The sequence below is a fragment of the Pyricularia oryzae genome, chromosome 4 (assembly GCF_000002495.2).
Source record: "Pyricularia oryzae 70-15 chromosome 4, whole genome shotgun sequence".
Taxonomy (NCBI): domain Eukaryota; kingdom Fungi; phylum Ascomycota; class Sordariomycetes; order Magnaporthales; family Pyriculariaceae; genus Pyricularia; species Pyricularia oryzae.
In genome coordinates this window covers 1,799,097-1,817,275 of record NC_017851.1, presented here as the reverse complement: position 1 = coordinate 1,817,275, position 18,179 = coordinate 1,799,097, and the positions used below count along the sequence as shown (strand labels likewise).

The window sequence follows — 18,179 nt, the reverse complement described above, 5'->3', positions numbered from 1 at the left end:
TGGCCCCTGTCCTGGTCCCGACGATGGCATGCATGTGATAGCCTGATGGTTTGGTCTTCTTCAGCTTCAGCTGTGAAACTCAATGGCAGTTTCGACTCTAGTGCGCGTTTTGAACAAAATGGAATGTACGTGGGAATAATATCGTGAACAATCTGTATTTGGGTATCAGATAGGATTGAAACTAATAAAATAGACAGCCGTCCGCACAAAGGAAGTCTCAAAAAAAAAAAACCGGTGAAAGACAGTGGCGCAGACCCCCCTATGATGATCCCACAAAGAAGCCAAGCTCCATGTCAGTTGTCCCAGAACCATGACAGCAAGCTTTAGAAATGAAGCCGAAATTATCGCTGGTAGCTCGCAAGGGTACCTGGATGGCAAAGGTGCTATCACTTGAAAGAAACAAAACCTAACATAGAAGATTAATGCAATGCCAAGTGTGGCTAGGCCGGCGAGTGACCGACTATCGCGACACTCGAGCAGTAAATGACCAAGAGAGTTCTAGCGATTTCACCCGGGGGTTATTGAACTGAAACACAAACAAACAGCCGACCTGAAGGGAAGGAGATAAATGAAAAACATAGCAGCGTCAAACATAACAAGACTTGGAATGCAAAATTTGAGAAAAGAAAAAAAAAGCAAATAAAGTAAACGCAGACCGTATCAGAGAGTATGCAACATCGTGAACGAAAAGGAAAAGAAAGTCCGGTTGCCCTGGTGGAATCAAGTTCCGTCTTCGTCTCAATGCTGTGCTGTGCCTCCAGTCATAACTGCGCGCTACAAGAAATTCAATTCAGGATAAACAAAAATGAGAAAGTCGTGAAAGTCGTGAAAAGGATATGTATGTGTCATAGTCAATGTTTAATACGGTCGAGAAGAGATGAGACGTGACCGTGCAGCCCGTTAAGCACCTTGCTGTTCCTAGCAAGCAGTAGCCGTCGGCACACCTCCCGTGGCAGCGGCGACGAGAGTCTTGAATCGGTCCAAAGTATCAGGCTGTTGGTTTGGACCTCTTTCACCGTGCTGGTCTCCAGGTCGGTTGATGGGTGTTGCCTGCGGATTTGATGCTGGTGCCAAGAGTCGTGGTGGTGGGTTTTCCCTAGCGGGGAAACCTGAAAATCCGCTGAAGTTCGGATGCATCATGCGGTCCACGTGCGAGACCCTCTGTTCCCTGGGCTCCGTACCCTCGTTTATACGGGCATGGATAGTCATTGGGCTGGGTCCATGGTACCACCCATGCCTCTTAGACTCGCGAGAGGTGATAGAGGGCGCAGACATCGTATGCTGATGACCTCTGAACATGTTATTGCTGCTAGTAGGAGGGGGGCCCAAGGGGGCAGGGTTTGGAATCGGAACCACATGCGTCTCGGGGTTAAACCTGACCGTGGGCTGAGTGCGAATTTGCTCTCGTACGTGTTCAGCTTGAGCTTGCACCGCGCTGTTAGCCTCGCTTGCCCAAGCGCCAGCACTGTCGCGTGGTGAGTTGCTCGATGTGATATCCAATCTGGTGAGACCTCGGTGAAGGCTCATATCTCTGTCCCACTGTGGAGGGCGATGGGCGTCTGTCTGTGGCCTCGTATCTGGCAGTAGGAGAGCGGGTGGTGCGTTGGTCTCGGAGTCCACCATCATTGGTGATGGTATCCTTCGAGGCGGAGTAATGGAGTTAGGTACGTCGAAGGACTCGATACCAGGCAGTCTAATGGCTCCACCTGGACCGGTCGTAGGCTCATCGACATTCATGACTTTGCTGAGACGGCTGCCACCGACATTGTAATCTCTGTCAACGTGCCACGTTCTTCGTCTCCATTCCATCGCCTCTGCCTCTGACATTGATTCACGACGGGACCAACCGCCCGCCGGAGATAGAGTAGGCGAGGAGAGTAGGCTCGCACTGCTCGGGGAAAAGACGCCGGAATGTGATGTGTTAAGCCCTGATGGTCCAAACATAGGTCTCCCGACCGCAGGGCTCGCGCCATGTGGAGACTGAAAGGGGTTGCCAGCAACGGACGGGACGGAGAGTCTCCTTCCGGGGGTCTGACTGCCCGTGTTGTACATGCTGTGCGCACGTGAGTGAGAGGTTGTAGGTGATGCCATCCCCGATGCCCAACGAGGACTGCTTTGACCAGTGGAGAACGTAGCTGACGTCGGAGTGCTAAAGTCGCTGGGAGAGGCTGCTCGGTATGAATACTGGCTGTCAACGCCGCTGCGGTATGATTCGAGTGACAGTCTCGATCGGGGATCGGCCATAACCAGTGGTGGAGGACGTCGTCGAGCCGGATCATCGCGTGGCGCGTTGCTATAGTTGGATCCCAAAGAGCCTATGCTGGCTATGCTAGATGTCGACAAGGACTTGGAGTGGCCACGAGCTGGCCCGCCAGCGCCGCCACCAGTTCCTGTCCTGGCCCTACCATTGGGTCGCACGCGATCCGGTCGTACCTGTCGGACAAACCTGGAGCTTGCCACGGCCAGCGAGTCTGCTGGGATGTCTTCGTTGACATGGACGGTTTGGGCATGCTGTCTCAAGTTGTCAAGTCTCGAAAACCTTCGTGTGCAATGGCACATGAACGGTCTTTCGCCCGTATGCTTTCTATACATAAGGTGGATGAGGTTAGATGATTCAAAACAGTACAGGAAATCATGCCGGGAATATACCTAATGTGCCTAGCCAGATGTTCACTTCTGGTAAAGCTAAGATTACAAGGTGGGTAGTCAGTGCAATAGAAGCGCTGTGACTTCTTCTTGTTCTTCGATTTGGTGCCATCGGCGTTAAGGCTGTCGTCGTCAGAGCCTCCGTCATCGTTTCCACCGTCTTCTCCTTCGGAAGCGTTCATGTCGACGTCTTCCGAATCGGCAGGAGTGGTTGGCTGTTGGGAATGTTCTCCCTGTGATGTCGGCTTTTCGGAAGGTTCGGGAACCTGAACGGCATCGGGAAATGGTGATGTTGGCAAAGGCTTCTGCGACACCAGCCCAGTGCTGTTTCTGTTCGCCCCAGCAGCCGAGTTGCCGCGGCTGAAGGTGGCCCTGGTAGGAGTTGTTGCGTCGTCCATCGGAGCAGTCGAATGCATCTGCTGAGCTCTGTTCTCAGATGATTGTAGTGGCGCACTCGGGGGTCGGCCTTCATGCAAGGCCTCGGAATGCCCAGGACCGTTGTTGGCCGGGCGGAAAGCGGCAGCCATGGCTGTGGACGGCAGCGTTGGCGAAATGACCAGAGATCGGGATGGACGAGAACCGAACGTGCACCTGCGCGGGGGTGGTCGCACGTATTATGTGGCCAACCCAACCCAGTGAGGCTGAGACGGCGAGCGACACATAAGCATGCAACCTGCCAAAGTTGTTGGCGGGGGGAACGAGGGAGTGTTCAAAGCTAAGATGTCGACGACCCTTTTAAGCGGGGGGCGTTCCAAGGGCCGGGGGGTGTGACTATATAAAGGCGGATGCGGTGGCTAGGTTGTTTGAGAAATATTAAGACGACGAGGGAAAATGCAGTTGATTGAGGATGTCGGGACGGAAGACGGAAGCGAAAGAGGGGAAAGGAGAGCAAAAGTCCGAATATGCTGAGATTACCTCAGTTCGGGTAAGAGGAGGGAGGTAAGGTTAGGTATGCTGGCCGACTGTGGTGTTTTTGTCGGGTTTGCGATTGAAAAAGAAAATATAAAAAAAACAAAAAACAAAGAGAGACAGGAAGATTATCCGCCTGTGTCTGATATTGTGTTTCTTGGTGGTTCACCTAGTAGAGCTTATCGCAAATTTGATCTGCTCTTTTCCCGGGCGCGCAGTCGCAGTGCGTAGTCGCACTTTCAACAATTGGAACGTATGACGCCCACAATTGTCTTTGAAGAGTGGGAGGAATCAGGTCGATGCAGACGGCGCTGAGGCGACGGGCTGCAATTGATCGAGACGAGACTGGGGGGTTGAGAGGGGCGGCGGGACAGACTGGCGTCACTCTCCACCAAGAATTGGGCCCAAATGCGCACTGGCGGGGATATTCGGGCGGCAGGCACAAGGCACCGGCGCGGATGCAGTGTACTACCAAACTACGTACAGGGCCAGGTACAAGGCAAGTGGGGTGTAGGATCTGCTGAGAAATCGGGGTAGCAGAAAGGTACCGTGGCGATCAGGCGATCAATTATGAAGTAAGGTACCTAAAACTTCATGCGGTACCTTGTTAGGCTGGGTATGGTTTACTTTTAGGTACAGACAGCAGGGCGGCTTTTGCATTCTCGGTTCCAGATGATTGTTGACCTACGACTGAACCAACGCGAGATTGTCTGACTGGGTTTTTTTTTACAAAGTACTGAACGTGCCGTATCCTAACTAAAGTTCGGGCTTTGCGGGAATAAACCTGACAGGGGAGAAAAAAAATTAATTTAGAAGACGAAAGGGAAAATGGTTTGACCAGCTCCTGTAGACACCACCAATGTTCGCTCGGCCGGGTGCTCGAGTTTGGCTCTCTATCAACAATTTTGCTTTTAATCGAGAGGCAGGGAATTGTGTTTGTGGCGATGTTGGTGCTGGTCCCAATGCATGGCACGGCAAAAGCCAACCTGGGCGCAAGTAGTTTTTTTATTTTTATTTTTTTTGGCATGCGAAAATGTGAAGGAGGGGAATAAGTTAAATGCAGGGATGCGCCCAAAGGAAAAGTTAGCAGCGCCCGTCCTCGTGATGGAGCTTGGGCAAAATGCGGCAACCGTGAATGGCCGCCGCCTCATCCACCTCGATTCTTTCTTCCATGGAACCTCAACGCATGAAAAAGGGCCCACGGCACGCGGTAGTGGGTTGGAATGACAAGAAAGAAGCAGGGCGATGCACACTTGCCAAAAAGCGGCGGGCATGGTAATGTGGACGCCAGGGATGTGGGTGCGTGTGTGCGTGAGATAGTTGGCCGACCGCCCCGCGCCCATCAATGAGCTCCATGTTGGCCATTGGTCTGGCCTGGCTGGCTAGCTGGCTCCTAGGTGGTACCTACCTAGCTGGCCATGCCCGAGGACCGCCGCCATCAGATCGGACGCATGCAAGGTCAAAGTAATTCGATGCAAACACTTACCGAGTGCACTACCTGACAGGACAAGGCTTGCTCAACGAACATCCGTAGAAATGATCCCAGGGGGAAGGCTGCAAGGATATGGCTTCGTCCGGCAAGATGGCGAACGTACGGATAGTTTGCGCAGCCGTGAAACCCGCGAAATACAGAAAAACAAAAGAAAAATCCGTATCCGATCCCACACCAGAAAATTAAATTTGCTCTTTTACGTTTACTGTCGGTCACCCGCCGGCAGCCGAGCTTGGATCAGGGGGGTAAGGAGGACCGACTCTGTCAGCATGCTTCGGCGTCAATCTACCAACCACCGCCAAATTTGGCTCAGGTGGGATCTGGCCAATTGAGTGCAAACAAGCGGTATGATAGGAATGAGGGCACTGTAGCTCCTCAAGCCCACTTATTGGCGTCAGAATGATCGTATCGAAGGCTACTAGCGATTGAGGAGCTGAATGTGACAAAAATACATCGAATTTTCCCTGGTGGACTTGACCGACGGTGCGAGAGACCAGATAAGGTTCGGTAGCTTGTAGAGTGGACAATCGGCTTTGCAAGTACAGAGGAACCCGCCGCTTACTTCATCAGTGCGACAAACAGTCAGGCTTGGTTGCCAAGACGGCAGGCCTTTAATGCGCAAACGTCCCGGTTCGTAGCACCTGTTCGCCGAAATGTTTTGAAACTGGTTGACCGGAAATCCTACATATCCCAAGCTAAGGGTTTTTGGATGCTACAATTGCCGCTCGTAATAAATGCGACACTATCTTGCGAATTCCTTTCCTGGATTTTTTTATACGAAAATCAACATGCATATGCTTGCCCATGGAGCACTATATTTGCCGAGTCTCGAGTCTACCGTCCGGAGGTGGCTGGGGATGGAGATAGAGTACCAGTATATCAGGTACGTACCGCGGTAGGGCTTTACCACGCCTGTTCGAGGACAGGTTTGAGTACGTCAGACGGTCCAGAATCATCCACCAAAAGTAATACATCGTAGAATCTCTGCCAGGATCAGGCGTCGCGCTTGCGCTGCATCCAGGGGTCTCGCCTGTTTGGCGCTCAGCTGAAGGGTTGAGAGAGACCCACTTGGCTTGTTGACTTGCGGAGCTGCCGATCGCACAAAGACAGGAACAGGAAACACATTTGGCCAAATCTTGGATACCGAACTTAAGACCAAACAAAGATTGAAAGGATTTAGTAACATCGACATCAGGCCGTGTCTCTCGAGGTCATTTACATCTTCTCCGAACTATCCAGATCTACCTAAGGTAGGTACGCAGAGCACGGCAAACCAATGCCCAAACCTAATAGTTGTACTGATCCCCTCCCTCACCACTACTACCACGTAGGCGCTCTACATGGGCCCCTCTGGATTGAGCTCACATCGGACGGGACGCCAACAATACTCTTGGAACCAGCATACCCCCAGTTTCGGCAAGCGCGCAACACCTGCCAACAACAAATTCAATAACGGTGGGCGGTTGTGATCTTTTTTTTTCATCTCACGCATTCCCATTCGACCGGAGCGTTTGCTCATTTTTATTTTATTATTTCTTTATTTCTTTATTTTCTTGGCAAGTGCGGCGGTAAAAAGCCTATCTGCGCTTTATGTTGGCTGCCTACTGCCTAGGTAGTTTGTCTGGATCGGTATGTAGATAGATACCGATTACCTAACCAAGCTTACTTAGTGACCTGCAATCAGACGGGCCAGCAGCGAGCTTCATGTAAGGGACAGATTTCAAAGGTATCCGTTGACGAAAGAAGCAACGTCAGGAACCGGGAAAGACTGTTGCGATTCGTGGTCGCATCGGCCTGGTGACTGGCGCGCATCATATGACTGAGACGGGCCACTCACAGGGGCCCTGAGCATGCAGTAAATGCGCATTACGGAAAAAAGAAACCCAGGAACGAAAAACATTGGGAAGCTAAGCTACATAGCCCTGATACCGAGAAACAAAAACACAGAGACAACCGCGCCCGTTGATTTGGTACCTGGTGGTGGCTGTTTTGGTGCCTGGATCTTGGCTGTGTCTGACTATTAAGAAACCGTTTTGAGATAGACCTAGACAGACACGACAAGGTACTCATAAATATTTGCTGATCAGCGTTGGCGGAGTATACAAGTCTCGAAGAGGAAACAAAAATTTCGTTTGGTTTTGGTCCCATGTCCAGCCTCCTATTGACGCCCGCGACGATCTTGGTGCACTGCAACCTGACTGAGGGGGACCCCGATAGGCGATCTTGTCAAGCCAGACGCGACGCGGATGAGCCTATGCGTCGCACACTGCTTCCCTTCCACGGCATCGTTAGTCTCCTTTGATCGGTTTTACAAACCTTCTCATCTCGGATCATGCACCACGCAAACTCGGTTTCCTTTGTGAGCTTACGACAACCTACCCGTACAAAATACCCCGAGAGGCCAGCCAAGGGTGGGAGGTCACACAAGCACGACATTTCCAATGCTGACTGCGCCCGGCATGGTTTTCTTTTTTGCGGCGCTGCAAGATACTACACCGCTTGATGGTTGCATCCACCTTGTCATCTTGCCGAAGAATCTGACACTGCCCAAATCTTCTTAACTGGGTTTTTGAGTGAAATTTCATCTCCGTTCCGCCACACAAGTCATAAGTAACTTAAAAATGGAGGTATATGTTCCGAACTTTGGCTATGCGGCTTAGCAGCGGTATTTGCCACAAGTTTGAATAGGGTTTTTTTTTATTATTTTTTATCACAATTACCACAGTGGGATACCGAGAAGGAAGTATATTTTCGCGGTGACCGTCGTGACCGCAAGGCTATGCATGTTTCTTTTGTCCTTCGGGTTTAAGGGGCATCCATCTCGAGTCTTATGTACCGCGGGATATACTCTATACGGAGTACATGAGACTTTTGAAGTCTAACTGGACACCTTTTGTCGTATTCCGTCGTCATATCATGGGGCCTGACAAGACTTGTGCCGCAGGAATATATGTATACAGAGTTACTTCGTAGCAATCTTGTTGCTTCCAGGAGCTGTTGACAAGCCAGCCACAAATGTGGCTGATGGCAAGTTTTCGTCATACAACAGGGCAGGCAGATAGATATGTTATATCAACAAAACTTCCAAGCCAGTTACCTAGAATCTCCGAATTAAACAGCAGACAACTGAAAGCTACCTAGGATGCAATGGGTGTACACAGGATGTTATGTCATACCATCATACATATATGCTGAGTATGTGTAATCATGCTGCAACATCGACAAGCCTTCCGTAAATGGCAATGCTCAACTTTGCTTCAAGTGACCAGAAAAAGCACGGTCTAAATTGGATGTTTTCCGGTAGTGAATCTAATTGACTCTCTCTCACCGTGTAGGATCTCTGCAGCCAAATTATCCTACCGATCCAGGAAATGATGGCCGAAGGTAGTAGAGGGGCCCGGTGCAGGGTGACCTAATTGAATATCAAATTGTTGGATGAGCCACAAACGGAAGGCACGCACTTCGGCTCCTGGCCAAATTGGAACTGCATCGAGTGAAGGCAGGTGACTTGATCCTGAAAATCCCCATAACCTGGATTTCTTTTCCCGCCTCCGCATCTCCAAACCACCTCAAACCCTCTAATCTCCCGCCGTTGATCCGCCCCAGCCATGACTTGACTTTACCCATCAAGCCGAAAAATCACTCTCATAAGCCATCACGACAGCCTGGTTTGGCGATCCTTCATCCTGGGTCCAATCATGGACAATCCTGAAGATCAAGGAGGTTCTGCTCCTCCCGCGAAGAAGCAGAAGACAAGCATCTTTGGCTTCAGTCAGCTTCCAACATCTGGAGCAGCCTTTCAAAGTCCGTTGTTCACACCGACTACCAATAGCAAAATATTTGGATCAGCATGGACGGGTCTGCCACCTAAAACGAACACTGCTCCCGCAAACCCATTCATCTTACAAGAATCAATCACTATTGATAGCGAGGGCGATCTTTACCTTGAGGTTAGAGAGTCACACATCTTCCAGGTTGACTCGCGCATGCTCTGTCGATGTTCGCCAGTCTTCAAGGCTATGCTTACTGGACCTTGGCTTGAGAGTCAACCTACTGAAGGAAAATGGACGATCAAGCTTCCGGAAGACAGCCCGCGCGGTCTCGAGGTTTTACTCAACATAGTCCACGGACGTTTCGACATGGTGCCAGCGAGTCTCGAAGGTGACTACCTTTTTGATGTTTGCGTCGAAGCTGACAAGCGCGACATGGTCAAGGTACTCCGTCCTTGGAGCAAAGTATGGGGTATGAAACTGGGTCTCGATCCATATTCTAGGCTTCTGACTGATCTCTTCACTTCGTGGGTCTTGGGATGGGGCGACATCTATGCAAAGCTCATCATGCATATGGTTCGAAACTGTTACATTCGTGGGCCGGGCTCGGTTCAGGTAATACTAAGACTCACACCCGGCAGTAACCTACAATTCTTTGACCTCAATCAAACTCTCCAAGGCTATGCCCACGCAAAGTCAACAGGTTTTATGGGTAAGTCAGCAAACAAGCCTCGTAGCCCTATCGAGCCTCATATATCCAAGGGAATAAGTCTAAGTATAGCCACCTACTTCTAGATCAGATCCCCATGCTTCGAGAAGCCTCCATGAATTCATTTCTCCAGTTGCTTCATCGATTTTGGGTCAAGTTTGCTAATGCAGCCCCCATCGCGCGCTTTCCGCGAGAACGGGCTATAATCTTTGGATGGTTTGCTTCTGGGCTTCACAAGATGAAGATCTATGCCCTATCCGATTCAATGACGACCACCAGACAATGCACATTGCAGCTGCTTTTCGACGAGACCAAATCCATCGCGCAGCGAATTGAGACACCTCATAAACCATCTGCTCGCCTACACAAAAGCTGCTCTACGGCAGCCGCAGAGTTGAGAAAGGATGTTGTGGAGCTCGAGAACCTCACCTACGTCCTGAATGAGTCACATCGAAAACATTTCGAAGAGAGGGCCGAGCTGCTCGGCAATGAGGGTACTGAGTGAAGTGAAGGTGCATCGCAGTCGGATGCTCGGATTGATCCAGCTTCTATTCTGGTTCGATTAGCTGTCGTTTCGTCTCAATGACAAGGATAGTGTAATCCGAGAAGGCTGGAGGCATAATGTAGAAGGAATACTAACGTGGGCAACGAACTATTGATGGAATTTGCGATGAGTATTCAGGAAGCCGCCTGTGGCTGAGTATGATAGGGCATCAGGGGCTACCTTCACCAGACGGGGTAATCGAGACGAAAGGGTTCATGCCATGAGATATTACACACTGTGTATTATTGCGTTCCGGACTGCAAGCAAATGCGATTATTTCCCCAATACAACTACAAAATTCCCAGAATCGAGCTCAACTCTGAAACTACCGTTACATGAGAGCCTATCTAAGCTACAATCTTGTAATAATTCGAATTCCCTAGCATGCGGAAACAAGGCCTCCAGGTCGAGCTCAAACATACGTCTATTGGGCGCCAAGTTTCGCAGTGTGAACTTCCCACCCGTCTTCTTGGACGGTAGAGCCTCCACTGATTCCACTGTCTGATCTGCTTGACCTAGAGAGGAGGCATCAGTCGTGGGAGAGTATTCATAATGCAATTGGTATGCTTCCTGGCGAAGTGTGACGGAACCGGATCCAACTAGCCGCGGAACGATCTTCATATCTGGCGCTCCAGCTGATTCGATTTGCCTCTGGGCAGCCGCATCTAGAATTGCTTTGACCCCGAGGTACTCATTTACGAGGACCCAAGCAAAGACACATGGATACTCGTAATAATGCGCGGCCCCATGCCAGGGCGGACCGTCGAGATAGTAGACATGGTTCATGTCGTACCGTTCGCCCATGACGTACTCATCCCTTTTGCCCATTTTGGCAACGCGCCGGAGCTGGTCGAGCAGGACGTCGCGCCGTCCCCGCCACGACCAAAACGCGGCGTCCCAGCACCAGTACCGCCCGGCGGCGCACAGGTCATAGGGACCGCCGTCGCCTATCTCGCTGTCGTTGTAGTCTTGGACGCGTGCGGCGAGGAAGCTGGGGAACCGTTGAAACTCCTTCTCTTCCCTGCGCAGGAGGTCGAGCACGTCTTTGGTCTGCTCTTTGGAAGCTGCGCCGAACATGACTGGGAGCTCGTTGGCCAGGAGGTGAATGTGGTCGTGGACGTTGCCGGATCGGTCGACCCAGTCGATGAAGCGCTTCTTCGTCTCGTCCCAGCAGCCCAGGGGCAGGGGTTTTGCGATGACCTCGGCGAGCTTTGCGGCGAGGTTCCTGTAGTGTTCGGCACGGTCCGATCTCTTTAGCAGCCGCTCCATCTCGCCCATTAACTCAAACGACCGTATCGCCAACGCCGCAGCCATGGTTTCGCGCCCGTCCTTGATGACCTGGTCTTCGTAATACACGTCGGACCACAGCCGTCCCAGCGGATCGATACACCCTTCGACGCAGGACAGAGCACCCTCGAGGTCCTCGATATGGCGTCTCAGCCACTCGAAGTCCCCCGTACGCCCAACGTAGAGCCATACAGACTCGACAACCTCCACATTCCCCGTGATGAGGAACATGACGGCGTTCTCACGGCGATCCATGCTGTTCCGGCGGACGTGGTACTCGCGGTCCCCGGACGGCTGGACGGCGCAAGGGTCCCGCCACAGGCCGCAGGGGTCCTCGCGCATCATTCGGAACTGCAGCTCCATCATGCGGCGGACGACGTGCAAATCGACGGCGGAGCCGGCGGCCAGGCGGCCCTTGATCTGGAACTCGTGGTCTACGTCCGGGTAGGTGCCGACGTACTTGTCCGCCAGAGTGCTGATGACATAGCCCGAGGCGTCCGGGTAGTCGGCCGCCGTGGTCCGCTCCACGACGCAGGGGAGCATGGTACCCCAGTAGAAGCCTGCCATGGCGTCTGCGAGGTCTCTGCCGCCTTCGAACTCTAGTGCGTACTCGCAGCCGTCGACATCGGCGTGGGGTCGTGCGGCGTGTGAAGTAAGGGTCGCGTTGGGGGCGTGGACCGTTACTACCACGCTGGCGGCATCCTTGGCATGTCCATGACTGGCGGATGTTTGAGGGTTCAGCCGTATAGATACTCGGGCGGTCTTGGGCTCGGCCTCAAACATCCACGCAGGCTGGGATGAAAAGGGTGATTCCGGCAGGGCCCAGCAGAGACCTTTGCCATCCAGAACGGTCGACTGTGAGTGTGCGGGGTTGTTCTCTGTCGTTGAAGAGGTAGGAATATCGCCAGGTAGAACATAACGCTGGCCATCTACTTCATCCAAAACAAACACTGGGCCCGGTGGCAGCCAGAATTGAATTTCGTGTGCACCGAGTGCAGCAACTGCCGCAAACCGCCGCAAACCAATCTGGGTCAGCTTTCCCGACGTTGCCGGGGTTTTGGGTTCCGTCATCTTTGCATTCGGAGAAGGGATTTTGTGGAGAGAACATATAGCCTCTCCAACTTCGGCTGGTCAGATGAGGCAATGGAGTTGAAGCGACCTAGTGGATAGACTAAATTTACTAATTAGACTGCTATGGTAGTTCGCGGGAAGTGATTTTCGAAGACAAAGTTCCGATGAAACACGTGATGCTACCTTGTTGTTTTACTCATAATGTTTTTCAGGCACCGCCTCTTGCTTGGATGGAACAGCGACGATCCGAATGCATAACAAGGCAAACAATCGGCTTGCCTGCATGGCCGCTGAATCTGAGTAGCAGCAGGGCTCATTTCAGCTCTTTACTGTTCCAGGTTTTTGCTGCCTATATGGTTGTAGCACTGCTTTGTGACACTCCGTAATCTCATGAATTATCAAGATAAACATTAGGTTGCAAGCAGTGGTTCCTGGTGTCAGCACCAATCCAAGGCAAGACAAGGCCGGTTGATGGCGGCGGTGGTATGTTTGCTTGGTGCTTTACTGTACATGTGGCACTGCTTACTATTGTAGTCGTACCGACCACAAACGTCAGCATGGAAGGGGTTGGTTCCGTTGGCTATTTACTCCACCGAGTCCAGTGCCGTGATTGGGTGGACGCGCAACGCTAATCTTGTTATGGTGGTTGCGGGGCCAAGGGTCTGCTTTACCGATCCTGGGGGCCTGGGGAAGGGACCACAGAAGTTCACTCCCACGAGGTTTCTCAATGCAAAATGAAACTGGGACCGACAAAAGCTTGTCCGGTAGATGAAAAGATTCCACTCCCCTCGAGGATGGGAGATACGAAACTGCGTGTCATCAGTCGTGGTCGGTTTGGAGGCCCAAAGGACAAGCCCAAGCCACGGTCGGAATTCTGACGGGCTGACGTCTACTGTGTACATGAGTTTTGCACTCTCGGAGATATGCTTCGCAGGATGGGTGAGGATTATCGGGCAGACACACCTCAAGAATGGCTTACTCCAAGTAATCCTCGTACTACATTTGGATCCACGATACAAAAGGATCAAGCCCCGGAGTCTTTCCCGTCGTGTTGTTTTTGCATATCCATAGCTACAACAAACAAACAGACAGGCGAAGTTCGATACCTACTAACAGAAGATTTTATCTGGCTATAACTAATTCTACTTAGCAAGGAGTGTACTTGCATAGTCATCACAGCTAATATGGTGCAGGTCAAGTTGGCGGCGCTCCTCGCCGTCGCGGGGCTGGCTGCTCACGTCTCCGCCCAGGACAAGCTCAACAAACCCCCACTGCTGCCGAACCTCGACATGCTCTGGGAAGGTCTGGAGAAGAAGCTAACCACACCAAAGACAGAAATCAGGCAATGGAGGGACAACATCATTTCTGAGGACTGCAAGACCATGTCCGAGAGAGAGGGCGTCCCAGCAAACAGCATGATCCAATACGAGGTAACCTATGGTGATTGCAAGATGCCGTGGCTGCTCTGCGCCGCCAAGGACCACCCCAGCAACATGAAGGACATCGCCAAGTTCTTTGGCATGGTGCCCGCTAAGCTGCGCCAGGCGACCAAGCATGCTGCCTTCTTCAAGCCCAAGACGGCCAAGTCGACGGCTGCCGCTTACGCCCTCGGCGACCAGCTCGCCTTCATGATCGACCCCAAGAGCATCGGCATCTTCCTGCACGAGATCTCGCACACCGCCGACCTCGGCGCCAAGGACTCGCACTTTGGCAAGGTCGAAGGTCGCTTCACTGACAACAAGATCTGGACCGACGCCATCCAGAAGGACCAGGCCATTTCGGACAACTACGGCCAGAACAGCAAGCACGAGAACCTGGCCCAGTACGCCGGTCTGGTCCTGTACGACATTCTGGTCGACGGTGGTCTCAAGAAGATCGTCAAGGACGTTGACAAGATCAAGAACCAGATCGACGCCTTCAAGACGGCAACCAAGGAGTGCAGGTGGGGTGGCAACATGCTCAAGCTCGACCAGACCTGCTCCAAGCGGCCGCCTAACGCCAAGCCAATCGATCTCGGGGCCAAGCCAGAAGACAAGAAGGACGACAAGAAAGACGACAAGCAAGGAAAGGGCAAGGGAAAGAGAAAGTTGAGGTTCCGCCGTGACGCTCGCTCCGTGTTCTGGCCCAAGGCTTCCGCCTCGGCGGACTCGATCGAGAAGCGCGACGAGCCTACCAACTGCGGCCTTCAGTCTGCGTAAAACTAATGACAGATTACTGACAAGACAACGCTAACATTCGATTAAGGCTTTGACTTTGATACATTTTGTTTTATGGAGCTTTATGGAGTTTTATGGTGAGCAACTGAGCCTCGATACCCCTTTTCCTAGGTAAAGTTGAGGTATTGTTTTCTTTTTTTTTAGGCGCATTAAAAGGATCGGCACTTACGACAAGCATTTGGCTAGGAGCTTTTGTCTTTTTTCGGAATTATCTGTGTAAATATTCTTTTTATTTCCATTACTTTGGTTTCCATTTTTTACGTTACAGCATCCATACATATTTTCTTCTGTTTAACCGTCAACGCTCCCGAGACAAACCCCTTGCACAAAGCATGGTCAACAAACCCCGTTGATTGTACCTGGATGAAGTGCCGGGTCTTGATGGTCTGGCAAACCACTACCGTCTTTTTGACTGCCGGCAAAATTGCAACCCATGAATACCCAAACACAGGTAGTCCCGGGATTGTACATATGCGGGGAAGAACAACTGTCTCCCGCGTTTATCCTGCCGGTAGAACAAAGTAACACTAGAGGAGATTCTTGAACCGGTAAGTGTATAAGATGCCACTTAACACACTCATATAGTTTCCAGCTCAGCTCTACAATCCACCCTTACCCATAAACCGCCACGATGCAAATGAAATCAGCCGCCTGGCTCTCGATAGCCACCACAATCACCACCGCAGCAGCAGCATGCACCCGCCCCCTCCTGGAGGAGGCCACAAGCCGCTACGTGGCCGCCCAGTCGGCCGGCGAACCCCGCTATCTGCAGCAGTTGGCGCCCAACCTGGCCGCGATGCTGTACACGGAGAACGGCAACGCGACCATGCCACTGCACGCCTCCATCCTCGCCGAGCCCCTTCGAATCGACCACGCCCGCGCCCAGCACGACCTTGAGGCCTGCAGAGGCTACGTGGAGCTCATCGTCACCGACGACGCCCACCCCTACCAGCTCGCGACGCAGATCTACGTCGATGCCGCCGCCGGCACCATCAACAGCATCGAGACGCTAGTCACGGACGCCCAGGACTGGCTGTTCAGCGCCCGGCATGCCTTGCACTACGTCTTGCAGGAGGACTGGACCCCCATCGTTCCGGCGGAGCGCGATGAACGTGAGGTCCTGCGGGCTGCGGCGGACGCTTACCTTGATCTGTTTAGTAACTCTTCGGTCGTTGTGCCGTGGCATGACGAGTGCCGTCGGCTAGAGGGGGGTCTGTACACGCAGCCGGGGAGTACGTGCGCGACGGGGGTGCCGGAGGGGATCGAGATGGTCAACAGGCAGTACGTGATTGATGAGGAGTATGGCACCGTTGGGGTTTTCCTCAGGTTTGGGCCCAGCGGGCTGCATGATAGTCACGAGTTTCGAATTGAGGGTGGGAGGATCAAGTACATCCATACCGTGACGGTCTGTCCGACGCCGAACTGTGGGTTTGGGGATCCGCCGGCTATTCTGCAGAAGGATCCGGGCTGGTGATGGCTCGGTTGAGATGAGCTCAAATATATGGTGATTGATTCAGAGGCAAGTACTACGTGGAAGATATATGTGGTGGGGTATGAGTTATGTCAGGGGCTGACATTATAAACCAGGCAACCAATATGTACCCTGGTTAGGTCTTGGCCAAAATAAGTAACAAAGCAAAGAATTAGCTATATACAAAGGAAAAGGATGCCAAGATGCTCCCAGGTCTGGTTCAAAGAGAACAAGAGACATGCAAACTGAAAAGGAAAAAAAAGTACAATAGCCGTGGTAAGGTATGCGCTCCTTCACTGGTGGCCAATTTCATAACGATCGGAAAGCACTAACCCTGCTCCAATGATGCTCAAACCTACAGGCACTGAGAGTACCACTGGTTAGAAGCCCGACATGTACCCTGGCTGCAGCAGGTCGGGCCAGACCATCCGCTTCCTCCACACTGACCGTACAAACCGGCGCAGTTGGTCGAGGGCGGAGGGGTGGTAGGTGGGTTAGTAGTGGTCGGGGGAGGGTTGCCGGGCGTGGTCCCGCCGACGTTGATGCTCTTGCTGGCGATGTTGTTCCAGCCGTCCGACAAAGCAGCGTTGCCGACAAAGTAGGCACCGGCGCTCTGGTCGCCCTTGAACTGCCACTGCAGCCACTTGTATGTGGCCTTGGCGTACAGCCCGCCGTTGGCCTCGCCGTACGTGCCGCCGTGCCCGACCCGGTTCAGGTTTCCCTTCCAGGTGGGCGTGCTGGCGGGGATGTTGTTGTAGTCACGCTCTCCCTGCGGTGGAGGGTTTGCATAAATATGAATAAGAATGGTGCTGACGATAGGTATAGATGAAGGGGTTTGATGGAATTGGAATCAGGGGAAAGACTCACATTCGGGTAAGCGATATCAGATGGGCCACCGAGAGCAATAATAACCGGCTTGCGGATAGTCTTGGCCTGGTCATAGTTGCCCAGCATGCCGCTGTTGTAAATCCCAATGGACGAGACGCGCGCGTCGTCGATAAAGGCATACGCCTCTGTTCCGCCGCAGCTGTAGCCGGCGGTCATGATCTTTGTCCTATCGACGTTGAAGGCGCCACCGGCCCCGTTGGCGGCCCAGGTAACGGCCTCACGCATCTGGTCGATGGTCGTCGAGCCGCCGCCGCCGGGCACGCCCTGAGACACGACCAGGAAGCCGTAAGACGCGATCTGGGCCAGGAAGTTGCGCGCAGACGTGCCGTCGCCCGAACAGGCGCCGTTGCCCCAGATGAAGACGGGCATGGCGCCCGCGGCGGCGGCATTGTTGGGGCGGTAGATGGTGTGGCGGGGCAGGCTGGCGTGGGTTTGGAAGCCCTGTTTTGTTGTTGGACGTGTTTCTTAGAGGATGTGCAGTGGAGAGAAGGGAGAAATAGAAATGGATTGGGGTGGGTTGTCACTTACAGCTGGGCCAAAGGGCCCATCTCCGACCTGGAGACTTTGTTAGAGGACTGCTACTATTGCATAAGGGTGTTCTATTCTGACTTTGAACTTACAGATTGGCGTGCCTCTAGAATCTTGGATGGAGAGGCTCCGGCAAAAGCGGCCAGGCCCAGGATAACAGATGTCAGCCTCATTGTGCAGAGGCGATGAAGTGCTCGTAGAATAACTGCTATACAAGTTATGTCAAAGATGGCAATGAGAGCCGACTGAACGCAATGCACCTACCCAGTCTCCCGACAAAGGGAAACGGAATATCCTTTTCTGCACTTCAACCACATTTTATAAGCTGTGTGATGTCGCAGCAAAAAGGATCGATTTCAATCTTGATCGATCTGCCGAAATCGTGGGGAACAACGGCACATGGCAAAGCAAGATCTAAATTATGCGCGCTGGGTAACTATTCCCAAACTGGGACCGCGGAGGGTGTGGCGAAAGAATTCCCCACCAATCTGCCCATTGTTCGCCCATGCCTGCCATGTGCTTCTGTTGTTTCAACGGTCTTGGCTACTGGAAGAGATGTGGCTTGGCGTTGGATAATCTGGTACGCAATATAGTATCGGTGAGGAGAAGATATCTTTTTTCCGGAGTTTCTGGTCACATTGGAGGTGG

At 52.5% G+C, this 18,179-nt stretch overlaps 9 protein-coding genes across 9 annotated transcripts; 6 read left to right on the top strand and 3 right to left on the bottom strand.

Moving 5' to 3' along the window:
• Positions 1–95: 95 nt before the first annotated feature.
• MGG_03451 (uncharacterized protein) lies at positions 96–3,826 on the bottom strand. Its single transcript, XM_003716429.1, has 2 exons — positions 2,650–3,826; positions 96–2,584 (listed from the first exon to the last, which is right to left on the bottom strand). The coding sequence occupies exons 1-2, from the start codon at positions 3,171–3,173 to the stop codon at positions 919–921; spliced, it is 2,190 nt and encodes a 729-aa protein (XP_003716477.1). The 5' UTR covers positions 3,174–3,826; the 3' UTR covers positions 96–918.
• MGG_17090 (uncharacterized protein) lies at positions 3,494–4,079 on the top strand (the record flags this gene model as incomplete). The annotated part of the gene is made up of 2 exons (XM_003716428.1): positions 3,494–3,585; positions 3,836–4,079. 2 exons carry the CDS (start codon positions 3,494–3,496, stop codon positions 4,077–4,079), a joined length of 336 nt encoding a protein of 111 aa, XP_003716476.1.
• Positions 4,080–4,690: 611 nt separating this feature from the next.
• Positions 4,691–5,156, top strand: MGG_17089 (uncharacterized protein; the record flags this gene model as incomplete). The annotated part of the gene is made up of 2 exons (XM_003716427.1): positions 4,691–4,768; positions 5,061–5,156. 2 exons carry the CDS (start codon positions 4,691–4,693, stop codon positions 5,154–5,156), a joined length of 174 nt encoding a protein of 57 aa, XP_003716475.1.
• Positions 5,157–5,707: 551 nt separating this feature from the next.
• MGG_17088 (uncharacterized protein) lies at positions 5,708–6,555 on the top strand. The gene is made up of 3 exons (XM_003716426.1): positions 5,708–5,930; positions 6,243–6,297; positions 6,379–6,555. The coding sequence occupies exons 1-3, from the start codon at positions 5,782–5,784 to the stop codon at positions 6,514–6,516; spliced, it is 342 nt and encodes a 113-aa protein (XP_003716474.1). The 5' UTR covers positions 5,708–5,781; the 3' UTR covers positions 6,517–6,555.
• Positions 6,556–8,745: 2,190 nt separating this feature from the next.
• MGG_03454 (uncharacterized protein) lies at positions 8,746–10,375 on the top strand (the record flags this gene model as incomplete). The annotated part of the gene is made up of 2 exons (XM_003716425.1): positions 8,746–9,529; positions 9,613–10,375. The coding sequence occupies 2 exons, from the start codon at positions 8,746–8,748 to the stop codon at positions 10,029–10,031; spliced, it is 1,203 nt and encodes a 400-aa protein (XP_003716473.1). The 3' UTR covers positions 10,032–10,375.
• Positions 10,376–10,417: 42 nt separating this feature from the next.
• Positions 10,418–12,428, bottom strand: MGG_03455 (uncharacterized protein; the record flags this gene model as incomplete). The annotated part of the gene is made up of 2 exons (XM_003716424.1): positions 10,418–10,422; positions 10,493–12,428. 2 exons carry the CDS (start codon positions 12,426–12,428, stop codon positions 10,418–10,420), a joined length of 1,941 nt encoding a protein of 646 aa, XP_003716472.1.
• An 866-nt stretch (positions 12,429–13,294) lies between these two features.
• MGG_03456 (uncharacterized protein) lies at positions 13,295–14,917 on the top strand. The gene has a single exon (XM_003716423.1). It carries the CDS (start codon positions 13,613–13,615, stop codon positions 14,624–14,626), a length of 1,014 nt encoding a protein of 337 aa, XP_003716471.1. The 5' UTR covers positions 13,295–13,612; the 3' UTR covers positions 14,627–14,917.
• Positions 14,918–15,275: 358 nt separating this feature from the next.
• Positions 15,276–16,118, top strand: MGG_03457 (uncharacterized protein; the record flags this gene model as incomplete). The annotated part of the gene is made up of 1 exon (XM_003716422.1): positions 15,276–16,118. The coding sequence occupies one exon, from the start codon at positions 15,276–15,278 to the stop codon at positions 16,116–16,118; it is 843 nt and encodes a 280-aa protein (XP_003716470.1).
• A 352-nt stretch (positions 16,119–16,470) lies between these two features.
• On the bottom strand, positions 16,471–17,704 carry MGG_13549 (uncharacterized protein; the record flags this gene model as incomplete). The annotated part of the gene is made up of 4 exons (XM_003716421.1): positions 16,471–16,884; positions 16,983–17,444; positions 17,532–17,558; positions 17,624–17,704. The coding sequence occupies 4 exons, from the start codon at positions 17,702–17,704 to the stop codon at positions 16,471–16,473; spliced, it is 984 nt and encodes a 327-aa protein (XP_003716469.1).
• Positions 17,705–18,179: the final 475 nt, after the last annotated feature.